This window comes from Schistocerca americana, chromosome 2 (assembly GCF_021461395.2).
Source record: "Schistocerca americana isolate TAMUIC-IGC-003095 chromosome 2, iqSchAmer2.1, whole genome shotgun sequence".
NCBI classification, from domain to species: Eukaryota; Metazoa; Arthropoda; class Insecta; order Orthoptera; family Acrididae; genus Schistocerca; species Schistocerca americana.
Genome location: NC_060120.1, coordinates 370,886,286 through 370,907,771, shown reverse-complemented (window position 1 = coordinate 370,907,771; position 21,486 = coordinate 370,886,286). Strand labels below are relative to the sequence as shown.

Below are 21,486 nucleotides of genomic sequence, written 5' to 3'. Positions count from 1 at the left end.
CACTGGGGAGGCAGGGATCTGGGGAGGCTGCGACGCCAGATGGGCTGCGACTCTGGGAAGGCTGCAACTCCAGGAAGGCTAGGCTGATCCTGATGCTGCCTGCTATGGCTGCTGGCTGCGATGACTGCTGCTGACACTGCAATGCTGCTGTGACAGCAACTGCTGCAATACCTAACACTTTGACAACTGATTCGACAATTCCCGAAGGGCGCAACTCTCTCGAGTTCTGCCAAAGATGAATAGAGAAAATATGGCGTACATAGATATAAAAAAAGGAGAACAGTACAGAAGAGAACAGACAAAAAGTGGGGGGGGCTGTAAAATGTAGATAAATACCGTAAAAAATTAGCGCACACAAAACAAAACCACTCACTGGATCAAAACTATCGACGGATGGGGTGACCAGAAGTCGTACATTAAGGCTGTTGTGAATGGCAGCTTCCCATCTGGCCGGCTCTTCAGGTACACAGCACACTCGGTAGATGGCGCTGCCATTTTAGCAATCATATACAACCGCTCGCTCACCGATAGATCTGTACCTACAGATTGGAAAATTGCGCAAGTCGCACCAGTGTTTAAGAAGGGTAGTAGGAGTAATCCATCGAACTACAGACCTATATCATTGACGTCGGTTTGCAGCAGGGTTTTGGAGCATATACTGTATTCAAACATAATGAATCACCTCGAGGGGAACGATCTATTGATACGTAATCAGCATGGTTTCAGGAAACATCATTCTTGTGCAACGCAGCTAGCTCTTTATTCGCACGAAGTAATGGCCGCTATCGACAGGGGATCTCAAGTTGTTTCCGTATTTCTAGATTTCCGGAAAGCTTTTGACACTGTTCCTCACAAGCGACTTCTAATCAAGCTGCGGGCCTATGGGGTGTTGTCTCAGTTGTGCGACTGGATTCGTGATTTCCTGTCAGGAAGGTCGCAGTTCGTAGTAATAGACGGCAAATCATCGAGTAAAACTGAAGTGAAATCAGGTGTTCCCCAGGGAAGCGTCCTGGGACCTCTGCTGTTCCTGATCTATATAAATGACCTGGGTGACAATCTGAGCAGTTCTCCTAGGTTGTTCGCAGATGATGCTGTAATTTACCGTCTAGTAAGGTCATCCGAAGACCAGTATCAGTTACAAAGCGATTTAGAAAAGATTGCTGTATAGTGTGGCAGGTGGCAGTTGACGCTAAATAACGATAAGTGTGAGGTGATCCACATGACTTCCAAAAGAAATCCGTTGGAATTCGATTACTCGATAAATAGTACAATTCTCAAGGCTGTCAATTCAACTAAGTACCTGGGTGTTAAAATTACAAACAACTTCAGTTGGAAAGACCACATAGATAATATTGTGGGGAAGGCGAGACAAAGGTTGCGTTTCATTGGCAGGACACTTAGAAGATGCAACTAGTCCACTAAAGAGACGGCTTACACTACACTCGTTCGTCCTCTGTTAGAATATTGCTGCGCGGTGTGGGATCCTTACCAGGTGGGATTGACCGAGGGCATCGAAAGGGTGCAAAAAAGGGCAGCTCGTTTTGTATTATCGCGTAATAGGGGAGAGAGTGTGGCAGATATGATACGCGGGTTGGGATGGAAGTCATTAAAGCAAAGACGTTTTTCGTCGTGGCGAGATCTATTTACGAAATTTCAGTCACCAACTTTCTCTTCCGAAAGCGAAAATATTTTGTTGAGCCCAACCTACATAGGTAGGAATGATCATCAAAATAAAATAAGAGAAATCAGAGCTCGAACAGAAAGGTTTAGGTGTTCGTTTCTCCCACGCGCTGTTCGGGAGTGGAATGGTAGGGAGGTAGTATGATTGTGGTTTGATGAACCCTCTGCCAAGCACTTAAATGTGAATTGCAGAGTAATCATGTACATGTAGATGTAGAAGTAGACTAGACTCGAGCTGACTGTTCAGTTTTTTCATTCTCATCTTGAGATGCCTTCTTCAAGTTAGTGGACCACTACATTTGTGAAACATATCGTACGATATATTTCACATGTTTCTACTGATTAGAATGCGACTTGGGACTCATAAATGGGTATAAGTGTGTTTCATTCCCAAATGTTATCGCTACATCAGCCCTGTATATAGGGTAGGGATTTATAACCACCCAGAAACCCCAGCCTGTTGCCGCACCTTTACCATTTTGTCCCACCCTCTCTCCATCTCCACACCCTCCGCCTCATTTCCCAGTGCAACTTCCACCATCTACCCCTCCTGGATGATCAGCTTCGCCCTGACATCCAACCTTCCTACCAACTCTAACCCCATCCTCCTCCTGCCTCCTCCTCAGGGCTCCCTCTCCTCCCCCTCCCTTCTCCTGAGCGGCTTTCCCCTCCTACTGCCCCCTCCCTCTCTTGTGCTCCCCTTCAGTGTCTCTGCACTCCCTCCTGCCTTGTTTTCCCTCTTCATCTCCTGCCCCGCCTGTCTCCTGCCTCTAGGTGCATCTGCTGACGCTCCTACTCTTTTCATCCCACCCCCTCCCCTGCTGCACCTTGCTCTCTCCTCCTTTTCCATCCTCTCACGCCTCTCCCTCAGCAGGTCCCACACGGCAGTTTTATTCTTCATTGTGTGTGCTCCCAGCGGGTTTAAAGTGTATTGTTCTCGAGTGTTTTCAATACTGTGGCCAACTTTTAACCTGTCCGTGTTACTTCAGTGTCTTTTTTGTGTTCTACGAATCGCCAACTGTGTTTTTAACTTTATTTCGACTTTTTAAATTGTCCTCCCATGAACGCCTCCATGTCAGTGTATTTTTACTTCCATTATCTCCCCTTACTCTGTTTTATGTCCCCCTTTTTTTATCGCCTTTTATGTAACATTTTATTCTTGTATTGGTTGTCATGTCACTCGGCTGAAGAGCGGCGGATCACGCCGCTGACAGCCCTCCCCTGCCCATTTGGGGCAGGGGAATGAAATCACAATAAAGAAGAAAAAAACACCCAGACATCTTCGGTGGAACTCGAAAGAGTTGCATCCTTCGAGAATTGTTGTATCAATTGTCAAAGCGTTAGGTATTGCAGCAGACGCAGCAGTAATCGCTGCCATCGATCAAGCAGCAGCAGCAGCAGTCCAGCTAGGTCCAGCCCAGCCCAGCCCAGCCCAGCTCAGCGGCAGTTGCAGTGGCAGCAGCAGGAGCGGTCCATCCTGGTCCGATCTCGTCCAGCCTGGTGGCAGTAGCAGTAGCAGCAGCAGCAGTGGCCCGGCCCAGCCCAGACCAGACCAGCACAGCCCAGCCCAGCTTTGGCAGCAGCAGGTGTGGTCCCGCCAGGTCTGGCCCAGCACTGGCCAGCAGCAGCGGCAACAGAAGCAGTCCTGTCCGTCACCACCTCCAGCAGCAGCTCTCCTACTGGCAGCTATCCTCCCATCGGCAGCAGCAGTGGAGCGGAGCTCTGACCCCTGCCAGCAGCAGCATCTTCCTTCGTCGTGTGCAGTCTATTGTCGTTCGTTTTTGTCCTTGTTCTGCTTCTCCTCCATCCTCTTCTTTATGACCACCCCCACCACCACTGCCACTACAACTGCAATAGTGTACACCTCCCCATCGGCCACCGCCACCATCATTACTTGGTGCGCGCAATCGCCCCCTCCCCAAAACATCCCCCCCTCCTCACCCTTACAACCCCTTCGCCCTTCCTTGCCCTGTCTCCTGCTCCAGCTCAGCAAACCCCTTTGCCCTCTTCTGATCCCTTTCCTCCCCTTCTCCCCTCCCCTCCACTATGTCAGTTTATGCGGCCCCCACAAGGGTGGTTGCTCGTTGGGCCATGGCCCACGGCCACCAGCTCACCATCACTGGGAATTGTCTCCTCCTGCCATCTCCCAGTCGCTCCCATCCACCAAACCTTCTCTCACCCTTCTGCTGAAGTCAAGCACCCAAGCGCCGCCCCCACCTCCTCCAACCCTAAAAAATCGTTGCCTCTTTCTCCTTCCCCCTTGACGCCATGGACGTCACGCCTCCCTCCACCTCATCTCCCAACTCTACCTACTGCTACATCCTATCCAATCATGACGTGTTCCTCCTGGAAGCCCATAACCTCACCACGATTCTCTGGAAGTACTACCCTGCTGCCACTATCACCCTCCTAACCCCTCGTAAGGACTCTGTCCTTATCTCCTCTCCCAGACCCCCCCCTCCATACTGATATCCTGGCCAAAATCCCTTGCATCCACTTTGGCCCCAATACCTCTCTCACCCCTGGTCCATCCTTCTCATCCTCCCGACAACCCCAACTCCCATGCTGTCTGCTGACCCTCACCGCCGTAATCACATGGCTTAGCCAGGTGGTTACCGTGCAGCCCGCTGCATCCAGAATTCGGCCTGCCCCACCTTCCTCATGTGGGTATTCTCTGAGTCCGTCCCCTCCACTGACCGTCTCCTCAAAGAGAACACAATGTTGTTCGACTTCCACAACAAAGTCAATCCCTCCCGTTCGCCTCCCCAGTCCTTTCGCTGCCAGAGGTGCCTCCAGTACAATGTGCACCACACATGTCACTGTCGGGAGGCCCCCATCTGCCTTCACTGCAAACAGGCGCATTTCCTCCGGAAGCGTCCTAACCTCGAATTCCCCCATTCCCCCCATCCTGCAACACCTGTAGCCTTCCTCACCCCACCCACTTCCAAAAATATAAGGCCCAGCCCCCTCCCGTCTCTGCCGAACTCACTGTCCCGGTGCATCCCATTGATGATCCTACCCCTCCTGGCAACACCCTTCGCCCCCTCCACTGAGCTGAGGACATCATCAGATTTGTAACCATTATCCTTCAAAATATCCACCCATTTCAACGCCCCCATAGCCTCCAACAGATCTCCCTAGCTGCCCATTCCATCTTTCACCTCAACACCTTTGCCACCTACTCCCACAACCTAGCCCACTTTACCTTCTCCCATCTTGGCACCCTCGTTTAAACCCCACCATGGCGTTACGGCACTGTATCTTGCTCAACAACATCCGTTCCCTACCCTTGGTCTCTAGAAGAGCGTAGTGTTCCAAAGGACTGGAAAAGGGCACAGGTCATTCCCGTTTTCAAGAAGGGATGTCGAACAGATGTGCAGAACTATAGACCTATATCTCTAACGTAGATCAGTTGTAGAATTTTGGAACACGTATTATGTTCGAGTATAATGACTTTTCTGGAGACTAGAAATCTAGTCTGTAGGAATCAGCATGGTTTTCGAAAAAGACGATCGTGTGAAACCCAGCTCGCGCTATTCGTCCACGAGACTCAGAGGGTCATAGACATGGTTTCCCAGGTCGATGCCGTGTTTCTTGACTTCCGCAAGGCGTTCGATACAGTTCCCCACAGCCGTTTAATGAACAAAGTAAGAGCATATGGGCTATCAGACCAACTGTGTGATTGGATTGAAGATTTCCTAGATAACAGAACACAGCATGTCATTCTTAATGGAGAGAAGACTTCCGAAGTAAGAGTGATTTCAGGTGTGTCGCAAGGGAGTGTTGTAGGACCGTTGCTATTCACAGTATACATAAATGACCTTGTGGATGACATCGGAAGTTCACTGAGGCTTTTTGCGGAAGATGCTGTGGTATATCGAGAGGTTGTAACAATGGAAAATTGTACTGAAATGCAGGAGGATATGCAGCGAATTGACGCATGGTGCAGGGAATGGCAATTGAATCTCAATGTAGACAAGTGTAATGTGCTGTCAATACATAGAAAGAAAGATCTCTTATCATTTATCTATAATATAGTAGGTCAGCAACTGGAAGCAGTTAATTCCATAAATTATCTGGGAGTAGGCATTAGGAGTGATTTAAAATGGAATGACCATATAATATTAATCGTCGGTAAAGAAGAACCCTAAGGAAATGCAATCCGAAAACAAAGGAAGTAGGTTACAGTACGCTTGTTTGCCCACTGCTTGAATACTGCTCAGCAGTGTGGGATCCATACCAGATAGGGTTGATAGAAGAGACAGAGAAGATCCAATGGAGAGTAGCGCGCTTCGTTACAGGATCATTTAGTAATCGCAAAAGTATTACGGAGATGATAGATAAACTCCAGTGGAAGACTCTGCAGGAGAGATGCTCAGTAGCTCGGTACGGGCTTTTGTTGAAGTTTCGAGAACATACCTTCACTGAGGAGTCAAGCAGTATATTGCTCCCTCCTACATATATCTCGCGAAGAGACCATGAGGATAAAATCAGAGAGATTAGAGCCCACACAGAGGCATACCGACAATCCTTCTTTCCACGAACAATACGAGACTGGAATAGAAGGGAGAACCGATAGAGGTACTCAAGGTACCCTCCGCCACACACCGTCAGGTTGCTTGCGGAGTATGGATGTAGATGTAGATGTAGACAACACACACCTCCTCATGCACACCCTCACAACCCACTGCGTGGATGCCTTCCTCCCCAATGAAACCTTTTTTCAGCCCACCCGTATCATCAGCACCTCGCCCTACCTCCTCCACCGATCCGATAATCCCCAACCGATAGCACATGGTGGAGTTTCCATCGGCCACCTTCGCCAGCTCACTGTCCGGCTCCAATCCCTCCTTCCTGACCCCACTGAACACTTCATCCTCAGCCTCTTTTTCCCCAGCCTTACCGTAACCTGTGCCCCCATCTGTGTCTGTCCCACTGCCCCCATCCCTTTGATTTCCTTTCTCACATTTACCACACCTTCTCCTCCTACATGATTGCTGCCAACCTCAATATCCACCATCGTACCGCCGCCCAGACACAGCGGTGGCATCGGTTCCTCACCTCCCTGCAAGGTGATCTCCTCCCCCTTCCACAACACACCTGCCCTGACTCCAATACCACTCCCGATGTAGTCCTGGCCTCCCTCAACCTCCTTGGACGCATTACGGTGGACGTTCTAGACCCCATTGGTAGTGACAATCTCCCTGTCCTCCTTACCATGTCAGACAGACATAACCCTCGTCTCACTCCTCGCAACGTCCCTCCCACAAAATATGTCCATAACTACTCCCGCACCAACTGAGATGCCTACCGGGACATCCTCAATACCCAGCTTGAAAGACACCCTCTCGCGTACCGCCACCCCGATGACATCACCCATGCCGCCTCCTTTCTCCAGCAGACCCTTTCTGAGGCCATTGAGGCTCATGTCCCCACTATCGCCACCCACCCGCACCGCCCCACCTTACCCCCACAGGACGTCCTTCTCCTTCATGAATCCTGACGTCTCTACCGTGCCTTTCTCCACACTCAGGACCAGGATACGCTCCAACGTCAACGGCAACTCAAACGCGACACATCCGCCGGACCTGTACCCACCTAAATGCTGCCCTACCTATAAACGCGTCCAAGTACTGGTCAGCCTTCCATTGCCTTACTGGATCTAAACACTCCCCACAGTATCCCCTCCTCCATGAGGATCAACATTTTCCTGACACTCTCAGTAAGGCCAATCATTTCGCTCCTACCTGTCTGATGTCCTTACTATTCCAGATGATCCCATTTTTTATTACTCCCTCTTCCCGGATGTCCATGATTGTACTGACACCTCAGCCCTCCCCTTGCGCCTAGCTTCCAGTGCTTGGGCCACATCCCAAGCACAACACTTAACTCTCCCATCACCAAGCAAGACATCATAGCCACACTTCACACTAACTGCAACACCACCGGTCACGACCATGTCACCTACCGTCATCTCCACAAGGCTCCCTTATTAAACTGTTATCCTAGCAACCAGCTACAAACCCAAACTGAGGAAAACCTCCCACATCCTGATGTTCCCCAAGCCTGCTAAACCATCCTCTGACGTCTCCTCCTACCGTCCTATCAGCCTCACCTCGGTCTTCAGCAAGGTCTTGGAGTCCATCCTCACCCGATGCATCCACCAACACCTCCACCACCTCACCCAATGTGTCTTCCGGCCCTCCTTCTCTGCTGATGACCTTCTCCTTCATCTCGCTCACCTCCTCTCCAGCCAACTAAATTCTCTTCACTCTGGCATCTATGCATCCCTTGACCTTGATCGCGCATACGATTGTGTCTGGCATTCTGGTCTCCTATTCAAGCTCCAAACCTTCGTCCTTCCCGTCAATTACATCTGTGTGATCGCCTCATTCCTCTCCTGTCACCCTTTCTATGTTACCATCCACAATACTGACTCCTATACCTTCTACCCCTCCGCTTGTGTGCCCCAGGGCTCCATCCTCTCCCCTCTTCTCTACCTCCTCTATAGGGCAGACATGCTGTCACCCCAAACCCCCATCCACCTCCTTCAATTTGCTGATGACACTGCCTTCCTTGCCCTCGCCTCCACCCTCCAGCGCTCCCAGCGCCTTCTCCAATCCCACCTTGACCTGTTCACCGCTTGCTGCAACCAGTGGCTGCTCATGGTCAATCCTTCCCTCGACCACCGCCTTTCCTCTCTGGACAGCCAAAGCCACAGTACATACCCGACTCCTTAAGCTCCTCTCTGGCTGGACATGGGTTTGGACCCCTCCAGTATCCTCTACACCTATAAATCCCTCATCCACCTCATCCTCTGCTATGCCCATCCCGCCTGGATTTCTGCCCCTCCCACCTACTATAAGTCCATCCAAATCTTGGAATGCCATGTGCTCCGCCTCGCCTATCACATCCATCTCCCACCCCCACACGGATCCTATATGACTTGATTCTCTTCCCGCACCTTCTCCTTTTCCTCGAACAAATACGGATCCTTTACACCTCCTGCGAGCTCGATCCCCCACACTTGCTTGTCTCTCCCATCCTCACCCATCCCAGCCCGCTGCTGTGCCGGTATTCTTGCATCCTACCTGCTCTCCGTCTTCACGCCCTCATACCCTTGCCCAAGGTGGCTCCTTCCATCTCCCTCCCTGATAATGCCCTTGTTCCCTCCATCTACCCCTCTTACCAGCTCTGACTCTCCCCTCCCATTTCCCCAGGGCTCCCTATCTACCTCCTTTCCCCCCCCCTCCTCTCTCCCACATCTCCCGCTGCCACCCCCTACCCGGGCTTCCAACCCCTCCCCTCTCTTCTCTCCCCACTTTCCCTTCTTTCTCCCACTGGCTCCAACCCCTCTCCTTCCCGCCCTCCTACCTCTCCCTTCCACCTGGAGGCACCCCCCCCCCTTTTCATCAATGTGTTTGTGAGTGCTTCGCCGATGATCGTCACCAGTGTTTCCGTGCCTCAGTGTTTCTCCGTTGCATGCTACAGTGTTTTCATTGAGTCCTCCTACGTTCGCATCTCCAATTGGATGTCTTCGTCTGTTCTACTGGTGTCAACCTTTGTGTACTGTGCCTTCTGTCGAACGCCTTCTAATATATCATGTATTACCATGCTTTTTATGTTTTCTGTCTTCTATGTCTATCTGTTGTATCTATTGGCCAAAGAGTGCAAGCGCTAGAGACAAACTGTCTCAAAATTACTTAGAGCAAACGTTAATTGTAAACAAATTGTGACAGGAAGCAGTCCTACAATGGGCAAAGTTGCCTATTGGTACAGTACATTAAACAATTTTCCTGAGAACTAGCTACAAAGTCAGGGCATGAAAATTTACATTCAAATATTATAATAAGAGGGCGAAGCCCCACTACAGTAACTAATAAATTAGTATGAGAAACACAAGCGTGCGAAGCATAAAATATCTTGAACATAAAACAGGCAAACTAAGAAACACCTTAGCAAGTAGGTGTCATTATCAGGGGACTTATTAAAAACTTTGTTATTAATGTAGCCTTTTAGAAAAATCAGGTACCACATTTGACAGCTTGCAATGCTTAATAAAAGATATTGCCATACTTTTTTTAAGTATTTTATACACAACGTCCATATATCTGTTAGCTGCTTTACTTGCCTCGGCAGGTACAAATTTACGAATCTTTAACATAGTGCAACTCTTCAGCAACTGTGAATTATTCAGAAATTAAGAAAATCAGCCTTCAGTTACAAGGTAAAATTTCATTAGTATACCTAGGTTTCGATGCCAATAATGGTATCTTCTTCAGAACCTATAAATTAACCCATATGGACATATGTTACACATTGAAATACATCATCAATCTAATGATTTCATAATAAAGAAAATCGTGGTACTTACAAAAATTAAATTATTTTGAGGGCCAAACGTTGGCAATGTCACAGAATAAAATTAAAACAGAATAAAGACTCATAGTCATAAGATTATGTTTGTCAAAACTAAAAACATTAAGGCAAACGTAGAAGGAGCTAAGCCGGCCAGGAATAAGAGTTATTCTCTCTCGTTACATTTTACCATGTTTATCAGTTTGAAACTATTTTCCTGGCAAATTTACTAAAATTTATCTACTTACTTGTGGAGGGGTGGTGGGGGATGGGACCCATGTGGTGGCTGGGAAGACCCTTGATGTCATCAGGGGGTGGGAGTAATTAATTGATCAATTACTTATTTTAGATAATTAATTTATATCAATTTGATCTAAAAGTTCTTTGCCCTATTACTGTTAACCAAAGGAATATTTTATTGGTGAAGTCAAGTAAAAGATGGCATCCCTATGTACCTAAGCATACAGTGAATGTACCAGTAATTTATATATGTGAGGGATATGTTCATTTTGGTTTTAAAAAACATCTACAGCATATTAATAAGTTCTACTATGGAAAGAGTATGGGCACTGTTGTCAGAAATAATATTAGGCAACATGTAAAATATCACAAGGTTAAATATATCAGAATTCGCCATAAGTTTACTCTTTACCTGATAATATGTAGATGAACGTGGGATTTGATAGCAGTCGATTTCTGTGGTTCACTAATAAAAGGAAAAAGCGAAGTATCTTACATTTTTGTAGTTCTGGTGGAGCGTGACACAAAGGCGTCCCTACCATTGCACAGGGGCGAGCAGAGAAGACTCTCAGCAAGAAGTACGAACTGGCGACCAGGGCGGACGTAGCAAGCACATCGACGCTACGACAGATTCCGACGCCCACGTCTTCGCGACCGCCGGCGCGCGGGCGCGGACGGGGAAGAGAGCGGCCCGCGGGGGGATGGGATTTAAATCGGCCGCCCGCCCTCAGGAGCTCAGTTACGGACGGCCGCAAGAGTCGCTGAGATGTGCAGCCGCGAGAAGGACGTACCTGCGCTTGCTAGCGACGCGAAGGTTGTGGCAGATCGCCGTCCGGCCGCGCTTGCGCCGTCAGCGGCCCCATCTGGCCCCCACTTACGACGACCAGTGCTATGGCTATGGATTTGATGGACACAGCTACGGAAATCTTGAAGATAGCGCTGTCTGCTCCGCTCCCCGATTCTGAAGATGAGAGCTCTACCGCGCCTCAGCCACGCGAGAAAAATAAGAAGGGGGCAACAGCCGCGACGTCCGCTGTTCGCTTCTCGCCGATCGAGAAGAGGGCCAAGCAAGATTTCGCCCCTGACGCCGACGGTTTTGTCCCGGCCCGGCGGACTGCCAGACGCATGCAGTCATCGACGACGCTTCCAACTGCCGTCGCCAACTCATTCGACGCGCTCGATGACGCGCCAGTGCAGCTACCGCGCGATCCTGCGCCGAAGAAAGACTCCCATATTCCGCCGGTGGTCCTCCAGTTTCGACCGCCCTATGGGGAACTGCAGAAGTTGTTGCGCAGCTGGACAACGGCCGTCTACACCGTGAAGCCTGCCGGGCGTGACCTGTACAGGGTCACACTCCGTACTGCTGACGATTATCGCCGGGTCACTCAGCAGGCGTCTGAGCGTGGTATACCATTCTATACCATGCTTCCGCACCTGACAAGGTCTTGAAGATTGTAATACGCGACCTCCCGTTCAACATGGAAACCGATCACCTGCATCGTGAACTCGCTGACTTGGGCTTCTTCATTCGGGCAGCCATGAAGATGAAGTCGCCTAAATCACGCGATGATATGCCGCTCTTCCTGGTCGTCTGCTCCGACACGGTGGAGAACCACAAGCTCTACCAATTGGCGCGGGTCGCCGACATTCCGGTTCCGACCGAAGATCTTCGCTCCAGGAGAGGCCCAGTGCAGTGCTTTCGCTCCAGGGGATAAATCACGTGGCGCGCCACTGCTCTATGCCGGCGCCCACGCAGGACGTGTGTGCCCTCGTCCGCCCACCGAGAAGCCGACATGTGCGCTCTGTGGCGGTGCACACGTGGCCAGTTATCGTGGTTGTGAGGTGTGGAAGCGTGCCATCGCTCGCCAACTTGGCCAAACACCCGTGCCACATCCGAAGCAGCCAGCAACGAGGCGGCCCGGCGGCTCTTTCGCGGCGGCAGCATCAGGGGCGCCCTCCGCCGTCCCGACAGCGTCGGTCGCTCCTGCTCCCGCCGCATCCGAGGCCGTGCCGACACCTGAGGCCCCTGCGCCTCCACCACAGCCGCTAGTGGCGGGGCCGGGAGCTGCCTCTCCCGGGACATCGGCCGGACTGCGCCCCTCCAACCGCCGGCGCGGGGGTCACTGCCCCGTGGGTACCCAGCGCTCAGCACCGTCAGTCGAGCAGCCCCAGGTGGACTCTCACAGCGCAGCAGCCGCGCCTCCCCCTTCCAGCGACAGGGCCGCGCCTGCTGCCTCCACCGCTGACCTGGCCGACCTCGTCGCGCAGCTCACTGCACTGGTGACCAATGCCACGAAGTTGATCGAAGTCCTGTCGCAGCAACTCACCGCTGCAGTGCTGATGGCCGCTCCGGCCCCGACCGCTGTCAACCCTCACCAGATGCACCGTGGGCAGCGTTAGAGGGCTCACAGTCGTCGCGTGGAATGCCAACGGCGTCCGCACTCGAGCCGGCGAATTTCGCCAATTTCTTCGAGACGAAGCCGTCGACGTCTGCCTTATCAACGAAACCCACCTGAAGCCTGGGGTCGACGTCGGGGCGGCAAACTACTCCAGCTATCGCACCGATCGACTGATGGCGGGTGGTTGGACAGCCGTTTACATCCGCAATGTCATTCGTCATCACACGTGATACAACTTCCACCACTGGCAACGCTGGAGGCCACCGGTGTCGTCGTTCACACCTCGGCGGGCGCCATCACGTTCGTTGCTGCCTATCGACCGCCATCTCGTCCGCTGGACCCTGCTGACATCGATGCTCTGCTCTCCTTGAGGGGGCAGGTGTTCGTCACCGGGGACTTTAATAGTAAACATGTCTCCTGGAACTCCAGGATCACCAATGCCGCTGGACGCTGCCTGCTCCAGCTAGGGGAACGTCACCATGCGCTTGTGGTGGGGCCGTACGACCCAACTATCTTCCCTGCCCGTGGCCTCCCGGATATAATGGACATCATGGTCGTCAAGGGCATCCCTCGTCAGATAACTGCCACGACGAGGATGGCACTGTCTTCTGACCATGTCCCAGTGGTTTTTGATATAGACCCAGGAGAGGCATCTCACTTGCTGGCATCGACTGGAACAGGTTTTAAGCAGCCGTGACGGACTCACTCGCCGCCGCGCCGCCCCCTGCGGAAGCTGGAGCGGACGCAGCACTTCTGCACTTCGCGGCAACCACGATCGACGCCGCCAATATAGCAACGCCGCCCCGACCACGCACTCCGCCTGACTACTCCCGACAGCTGCCGCCGGACATCCTTGCGGCCATCACTGAGAAGAACCGGGTCTATAGGGAGTGGCAGAGGACAAGAAATGCCGACACCAAGCGCCTCCTCAACAGGATGCGTCGGGACATCCGGGCCGCCATTGACAACCATCGCCATCGCGACTGGAATAACAAGGTTGCCACCCTCTGCCTTGACGACGGCACGGCCTGGCGGACGACGAAGCGTTTCCTACGCCGCACGCAACGTATCCCTCCCCTGATGGTCCACGGTCAGGCTGTCTGCGAACCAGCTGCGAAGGCTGATGCCCTCGCAGACGTCTTTGCGGCTGCGTTTAAGCTGATAGAAGACCCGACCGATGCTGTCCACGACGACCTGGTCGCTGACCGGCTCCCGCGCTACTTGGAGGCACGCGACGACGATGACGTCCTTGAAGAGACGACGGCGGAAGAGGTGTCGTCCATCCTGCGTGCCCTGAACCCCAGGAAAGCTGCGGGCCCAGACGAAGTTTCCAACGCCTTTCTCCAGAAGTTGCCGCCGGTGGCTGTTACTCATCTCGCCAACGTCTTTAATGAAATCCTCCGGTCCTGTAGTTTTCCTCAGTCCTGGAAGCATGCAGAGATCGTGGCGATTCCGAAGATGGGGAAGGATCTGCGCCAGCCCGCGCACTATAGACTTATTAGTTTACTGCTGGCCGTCTCCGAGGTCTTTGAAAGGGTGTACATCAGGCGGCTGCAGCGCCACGTTGACGAGGAAGGCCTCCTGCCCGAAGAGCAGTTCGGTTTTCGCCCTCGAGCAGCGCGAGTTCTTCGGCGCGATGTTCCTGGACGTGTCGCGTGCTTTCGACAGTGTGTGGCACCGCGGCTTCTTATTCAAACTTTTTGAACTTGGGGTACCGACGTCGCACGTCCGTCTCATCGGTTCCTATCTTGCCGATAGGACCTTCCATGTGCGAGCCGCGCATGGCTTGTCCTCCGTCCGCCGCATCAACGCCGGTGTGCCGCAGGGCTCGGTCTTGGGGCCACTCCTGTACTCGCTGTACACTTCTGATGCGCCGAAGATCGACCGTGTGCGGCTCGCCCTGTACGCGGATGACACGGCTCTATATACGAGGAGCCTCAATGCCGCCGTCACGCGCCGCCGTCTGCAGCTCGCCGTTGACACCCTGGCAGCCTGGGCAGTCAAGTGGCGTCTACAATTCAACGGTGCCAAGACGCAGTTCCTGATCGTCACCAGGCGACTCGTTCCTGCAGGTCTGCAACCACTCACTGTCGGTGGAAGCCCTGTCCCGTGGCGTCCAACGGCGCATTACCTCGGCGTCACCATCGACCGCCGACTGACGTGGGTTCCGCACATCCGCGAAGTGAAGAACAAAGTGTGGAACAGACTACGCATACTCTACCCGGTGCTGAACCCCGGCTCCCAACTGCCACCGCGGCTGGGCATCACTCTGTACAAGGCGCTGCTCCGCCCTGTACTCCAATACGCCGCCGTCGTCTGGGGGAACGCCGACACGAACCTGAAGAAGCTGGAGACACTGCAGAATCGCATCCTTCGGCTGGCCTTACACCTGCCTCACGATTTCCCCACCGCTCATCTTCACGACGTACCTCTGCTCCGTGACCTCTTCCAGACGACCGCTCAAACCTTTTACGAACGTGCTGGCCGGTCACACGGCGCCCAAATCCGGACGCTGGGCCGAAAACTGCCGCGCAGCGTCACCACCCGATGGCCACACCTGCTCACTGCCTAGCTAGCACTGCAGAACTGTGCTGAGGAGACACCCAAGAAGACAACCTACACGTGAAGACGCATTACATCGGCATGCATGGGAGGCAAAGCAATAACTGCTGCAAACTCCATCACACATTGGAGGCCAAGTTCTCTCCGTGCAGATCCACGCGAGGAGCTCAGTTCGTCAGCGCACCTGACGATGGCGACATGTCTGATCGCCAAAATATTGTGCCCGTTGGACGCTATGAACCGGCAGTATACCCGTGGACTGTTCGAGCAACTAATACACCGGGAGAAACTGAAGAATCACACTCCTTTTAAAAGTCTACAACATAACTCACGACTGCTGTCGTTACCTTTCGCTAGACATGTCACCATGGAATTTCTCCAAGTGCCAACATCTTAATTACATTTCCCTTATCACTAGTCGTGTTGTAAGCTCACAGAGACAACTATTTACTTTCACTTTTCGCTTACAAAGTAAGAATCTTAATAATTATCCTTTAAACAAATTCCTGTTAATGGTACATAGTCTGACTCCTTACCTCTCAGGCTCGACATCTCTTTTGTACATCTGGTGGTTTTTTAACCCGTTAGTTTGAAACATCCGGAATGTCCCCTCACGCTCACCACAAAATATACCCCCGCAGCTATCCTCACCCAAGAACCATGTATCATACTAGCATCTACAACGCTTCGCCAATACGTCTCACTTATATCTCTCAAAGTAGAGCTCATCACAGAGTGAATTCCTGTCGAACTGCTCGGTTTCCTGGTACCCCTGCTCCAGCAAAGCAACTTCCTGATGCCTAATGTTACCGTATCATACGAATTAAGCCTTAGCAGTTTTCTTCGCCGTTCAGCTAGCTTGTCCCTTAAGATGGACAAGCCTTGCAACAATACTCCTGTGGCAACAGCTTCCAATAGCTAAAATTTCGTCTCTCTAAGTTTCATCGTTTGTCACTGAAGGTTAATTGTGGTGTGATGTTTGGACAGGAAGTTTACTTTTAGGTTTGCCTCTTACCCTTCACATATATTATGCTCATTGCGCACATAAGATTACGGCTACCTTGTAAACAGATTGCAGCACGCATCAGCATCTTGCTCTGCCAGCCTGTGATCTAGTACTTGCTCTACTATTACATACCGAACCTCAGACATACACTCCTTAACAGACCAGACCACTAACATTACCTGACGAAATATATGTACTGTAACGTTTTTTTCACGTTATCTGCAACACAACTACCTACGTCAACACTGCCTATGCGTTTCCCGTCGTATCTACAGTAACATCTTTGGCCTCAGTTCCAGTCTGCACGACACAAAAAGCAACAGAACGTGTACTTCTTAGTTCATCTGACTCCGGCTCCACGGCCTCTAAACAACATCCAGTATTACACTTTGGGTAGATACTACTGCACTTGAATCACCCATGTTGCATTCCATTCGCTTATTCAGTTTAGTACAGCTTACACTGAGTTCGTCTGGCACAACAGTTAATTCAGACACCGCAATTCTACATGATCTCAGAGTTCATACTTACATTTTACCTCCCTTAAAGTCAACAATGTTATTCCTCTGCGTACTGAGTAACTGTACAGCTACTTGACAATGTATTTCACCCTTCACAAAGTATCTGAGTTTTCCCACCCAAAAGATCGGTCCTCCAGTCGTCAAATTTTGTTCTGCTCCTCACATGGTTGACCAGTTCAACTTTCCGTCGGGCGCGGCTGTTCAAATTGATACACCTCGAAGTTTACTGCAAATTATTTGTCAACGAGTGGCAGCACTGACGCCTACTCGATAGTAGCTAGCCTTTTCCGAACGCTTGTCATTGTTGTGTGCTTCAGTGTCGATACGACTGCTCTGTTGTCGATATATGTGCTGATTGATCAGTTTGATACACTGCGCCCGTTCGTGTTGCATTTCAACAATTCATTTCTTTGGTTATCAACATAACTTAGTAAGTAGTACAATGTTAATATACAATGTGTAATGCACTTATTTTCTTTTTGGGCCGTTTAATCGTCAGTTAAGAATGTTTGAGTGCCAGGTATCAAATTGATACACGGCGCCTGACTGCGTTATTTTATAGGAATTTTATCATTTTAGGTGTGAGACACTTGATCATGGGAGGCTACAGTAAGACGTACAACCTCCATGACCCAAATCATGTTGCAGAAATACAAAAAATGTTGTTCGAAGAGGATAATGATGAAGTTCAAGAGGATTTTGAAGATGAAGTAGACACAGATTGTGATGACGCAGTTGAAGTTCGGCAAGAAGATTCAGAAACAGAGGAAAACGACAGTGAAACCGACGAGGACGTACTTGAAGAAAACCAGCATCATTATACTGGAAGGGACAAAGAGACAAAATGGAATAAAGTTCCACCATCGCAGAGAGTACGTGTCAGGGCCCGCAATATTATTCGAAAGTTGCCTGGTCCTATAGGTGCGGCGAAAGCATTGAGAACGTCTTTGGAATGTTGGAATTGCCTCATAGATGACGACATTTTGTCGATTATAGTTCTGTATACCAATCAGTATATTGAGAGCATCAAAGCTTCTTTTCAGCGAGAGAGAGACGTAAAACCTATAGATATTATTGAATTAAAAGCTTTCATTGGTCTTCTGTTTTTGGCTGGTGTTAACAAAAGTAACAGACAAAGCTTAGAAGATCTCTGGGGAAGTGATGGGGATGGAATTGAAAAATTTCGTCTCGTTATGAACATAAAACGTTTCAAATTCACCATGCGGTGCCTTAGATTTGACAATCGTGTGACTCGCGATGAAAGGAGAAAAATAAACAAGATAACAGCGATTCGGGAAATATTTTCTCTGTTTGTACAGAATTGCCAGAAATCCTACACCCTGAAAAGCAACTAAGAACTGTTGTAATTTAATCTCAAAGATACAAGAAGAAAATTTGTTCGACTGTCATACCAGAGGAATACTCTAAAAAACTTTTTTATCATTGAGAGACAAAGGACTAATTTCGAGATTCTTTTATTACTTCTAGTATTAATTACCCTTTTGTTCGGATGTGCTGGCGTAAAGACGTACTGTATAGTTTCATTTCTATGTGTGTGTTAAATGAGGGTGTTAAATGATGAAAAATGTGTTTTATAATTTCTGTCAAGATCAAGCCTAAATCACATACCAATGGAGTTCAAATTATTCTGTTAATTCGAGAAGGCGCATTTTAGATGGAGGCGACGATCTTTACGACGGCGCTGCTCAACAGAAGAGGTACGTGATTGTGCTCGCTGCTTTCCTTTGGTGGCCGCTAAGATTAATTTCGATGTGTTTTTTGCCGAGACATTCAGAACCTGCAATCTTCCTTTTCGTATAAAAATAGGAGTCCGATTGAAAAAGAAATATTCTTAAATTTAAATAATTAAAATTCTTTTAGCCAGGCCACGGGGAATGATAGAAAGTACGTGCCTCTACCCTGGTTGTACGTTCGCAATCTCCGAGTGTGTTACGACGTAATTATTTTTACAAAAAAAAAAAAAAAAAATTAATATAGATCTTTCTCATCAGATCGCAACCACTCGTACGCGAATGTACGTACCCTCTGAATGTGTCTAGTCAGTCATGCGCATTGTTCTAAAGCTTTTCTGTTAATATTCTGTGGATTGCATCCCCGCAATTAATTTTTGTTTATGCCGCAAATCGCACTTCACGCGAAGTATTTATTACGCAAGTTTCAGGCTCCATTTAATGTCAAAAACTTCCGAAGTACGGCTGACTAAGCAAACCGCTACAACTACAATAAAAAAAAACAATAACAAAAAAACAAAAAGAATAACAGAGAGGGTACGTTACAGTGGCGACAGAGTGCCATGACGATTATTTCAGTAAAAAATCAGTAGAAATTTTAGTTGAAATATTTAAACCATGTTAGCCATCCATTATTGCTATTACAACTAATTGCTTCTGTTGCATGTTACGAGAGCTGCGTAGCAAAAAAGAAAAAAAGCCATAGAAATTACCAATTTTTGAGAGAAAAGTGTTGGACCATTTAATGTTATTTCTTTTGACTACAAAACCGTCCGAAAGAAACACTTAAGGTAAGAGCAGCAGCACTACTACGCTTAGTTGAAAGTAAATGTGGGATTGTTTTTTTTTCATTTTTTCGACACCCACTGCGTAGAACGCATCAGTTCCTATTTTTCCAAATTCTTGTCCATTTTTTTTACGCAAAAATTGCAATAGTTCATTTGTTATTATATGTAAATGCATCACAAGATGGCGGACAAAATTTATTAATTGCGCGCGAAAAAGAAAAGAGTCATTTATCAGTCTTCTGTTTTGCCACAGACATATTTTACTACGTGAATTTCCAAGGACGAGCGCAAAGCCATCTGTGATTTATTTACGTGTAGTACGAGCTGTAGTGATAGAGAAGTTCGGCTGCACGCTGTTCAGAGTTGTGAATCGGCGTGGTGAAACTCATATCTCAAACCAAAACCATGGATAGTTCGTCAGATGTGGAAACCATAGTCCAACCTTTACATAACCTTGAGGCAGAAAGTACTGCGAATACTGAAAACACAGTCGCAGCGACCGGCAGTGCTCAGTCGCAAGCGAACGGCGACAACATGTCGACTACAGAAACAGACACGAATACTGACAATAAACAAGACCCAGTAGAACCAGACCTCATGCGGATGTTTAGAGATGCAGACGAATTTAACGTCACAGTTTGCAGCTCACGTCACAGCTCAGATAGGTACTGTTAACACACGTGTAGAAAATGTTGCAGCACAAATGAACGCTCACACAGAAAATGTTACAGCAAAAATGCACGCTCACATAGAAATGTTACAGCACAAACGCAGAAAATGTCACCACGCAGATAGATAATGTTGCAGCACAAATAGGTACTGTAAATACGCGTGTAGAAAATATTACGACACAAATGGACAAAATAGAAAATGACGTGAAGAACCTGACCGACATGAAAAACAACCTGACGACTCAACTGACCCAGTTAAGAAGAGAGGTAGCAGATCAAGTGATAGAGGTAGTACGCGAAGATTTAAATTACATGAGCCAAGACATTGACAACTTAAAGTCCACATTTTAGGATATGGCAGAACAGATCCGTACCTTAACCGAAAATTTTGAAGCTATGAGTTTACAGCAGACCGAGCTTAGTGTCAAAATGCAGGAGGCTGTAGACCAAGTTGATGACATGACGAAACAACAAAAACAGCAGTTTGACGAATTTTTAGAGGAAAAAGACAAACATATCAACCATACTTTAGAGACAGAACTAAAAAAAGCAATAACTCATACTGTAGAACAGGTGTACACTACCCAGAACACGTCCGTAACTAAACTAGAAACTGACCTAGCTCAGTTACAAAAGACTCTGACACAGCACTTACCTGACTGGAAAAAAACATGTATACGAGCAACTAAAGAGTAAACACCCTACACAGATCGAGAGAGAACAACATCCAGAAGAGGAATTTGGTGACAGACGCACAGGTAAGAGTGAAGATGCGGCAAACAGTTATCTTTATCCCGATGTACCCGTGTTCTCACCTAACCAAGGTCGTAACGGTAATCGACATTACCGCGACGAACGAGAGAGACACCAGACAACCGAACCAACTTTGTCGGCTGTTCTGTTAGAGGAAAGCCTTATACAACACAGGCAGTTCCAAGTGTTTATCCCAGAAAAAAAATCCGTCCACCCGGTAATTTTTATAAAGTCATTTAAGAATGTGTTGCCTAAGACCTGGTCTGAAAATCAAAATATACAGTATGTAACTGTATATATACAAGGCGATGGTGACCTATGGGCAATGGAAATGTCGGAAAACTGTCAGACTTTAGAACAATTTGAAGGTGCATTTTTATCGAAGTATTGGTCACAAGGTGTACAAGAGAGATTAAGGAAAGCTTTGTTCAACCCGGAGCAATACAATCCGAAATTTGGATCACTCCGGAAGTATTTTGAAAAATACTTGAATAAAAAGCGGTTCTGGGACGAGCCCGTCACACACACAGACGTACTGCGCATCCTGAAGGCAAAATTAGTACAAGTACCAGAGAGCAAACTCGAATATTCTCTATCTGTATTAGATTCTATCGATTAAATTAATGAGGATGCCAGGCAAAATCAAGCCCACCAAAACAATTTTCGTGGCAGCGGTAGCAACCAGCCTGCGCAGCGCCAGCCGCATTTCGGCGTCAACAATGTAGCGTGCGCGGCTGAGTCGCGACCGGCTTTTGTC

The 21,486-nt window shown here is 49.0% G+C and overlaps 1 protein-coding gene across 1 annotated transcript in view; it reads left to right on the top strand.

Moving 5' to 3' along the window:
- Nucleotides 1-11,844: 11,844 nt before the first annotated feature.
- LOC124594027 (sterile alpha motif domain-containing protein 1-like) overlaps nt 11,845-21,486 on the top strand; it is a 78,958-nt gene continuing 69,316 nt past the window's right edge. The window contains exons 1-2 of the mRNA XM_047132379.1: nt 11,845-12,673; nt 17,346-17,638. Coding sequence (XP_046988335.1) covers nt 11,845-12,673; nt 17,346-17,638 — 1,122 coding nt within the window. The remainder of the gene's footprint in view (nt 12,674-17,345; nt 17,639-21,486) is intronic.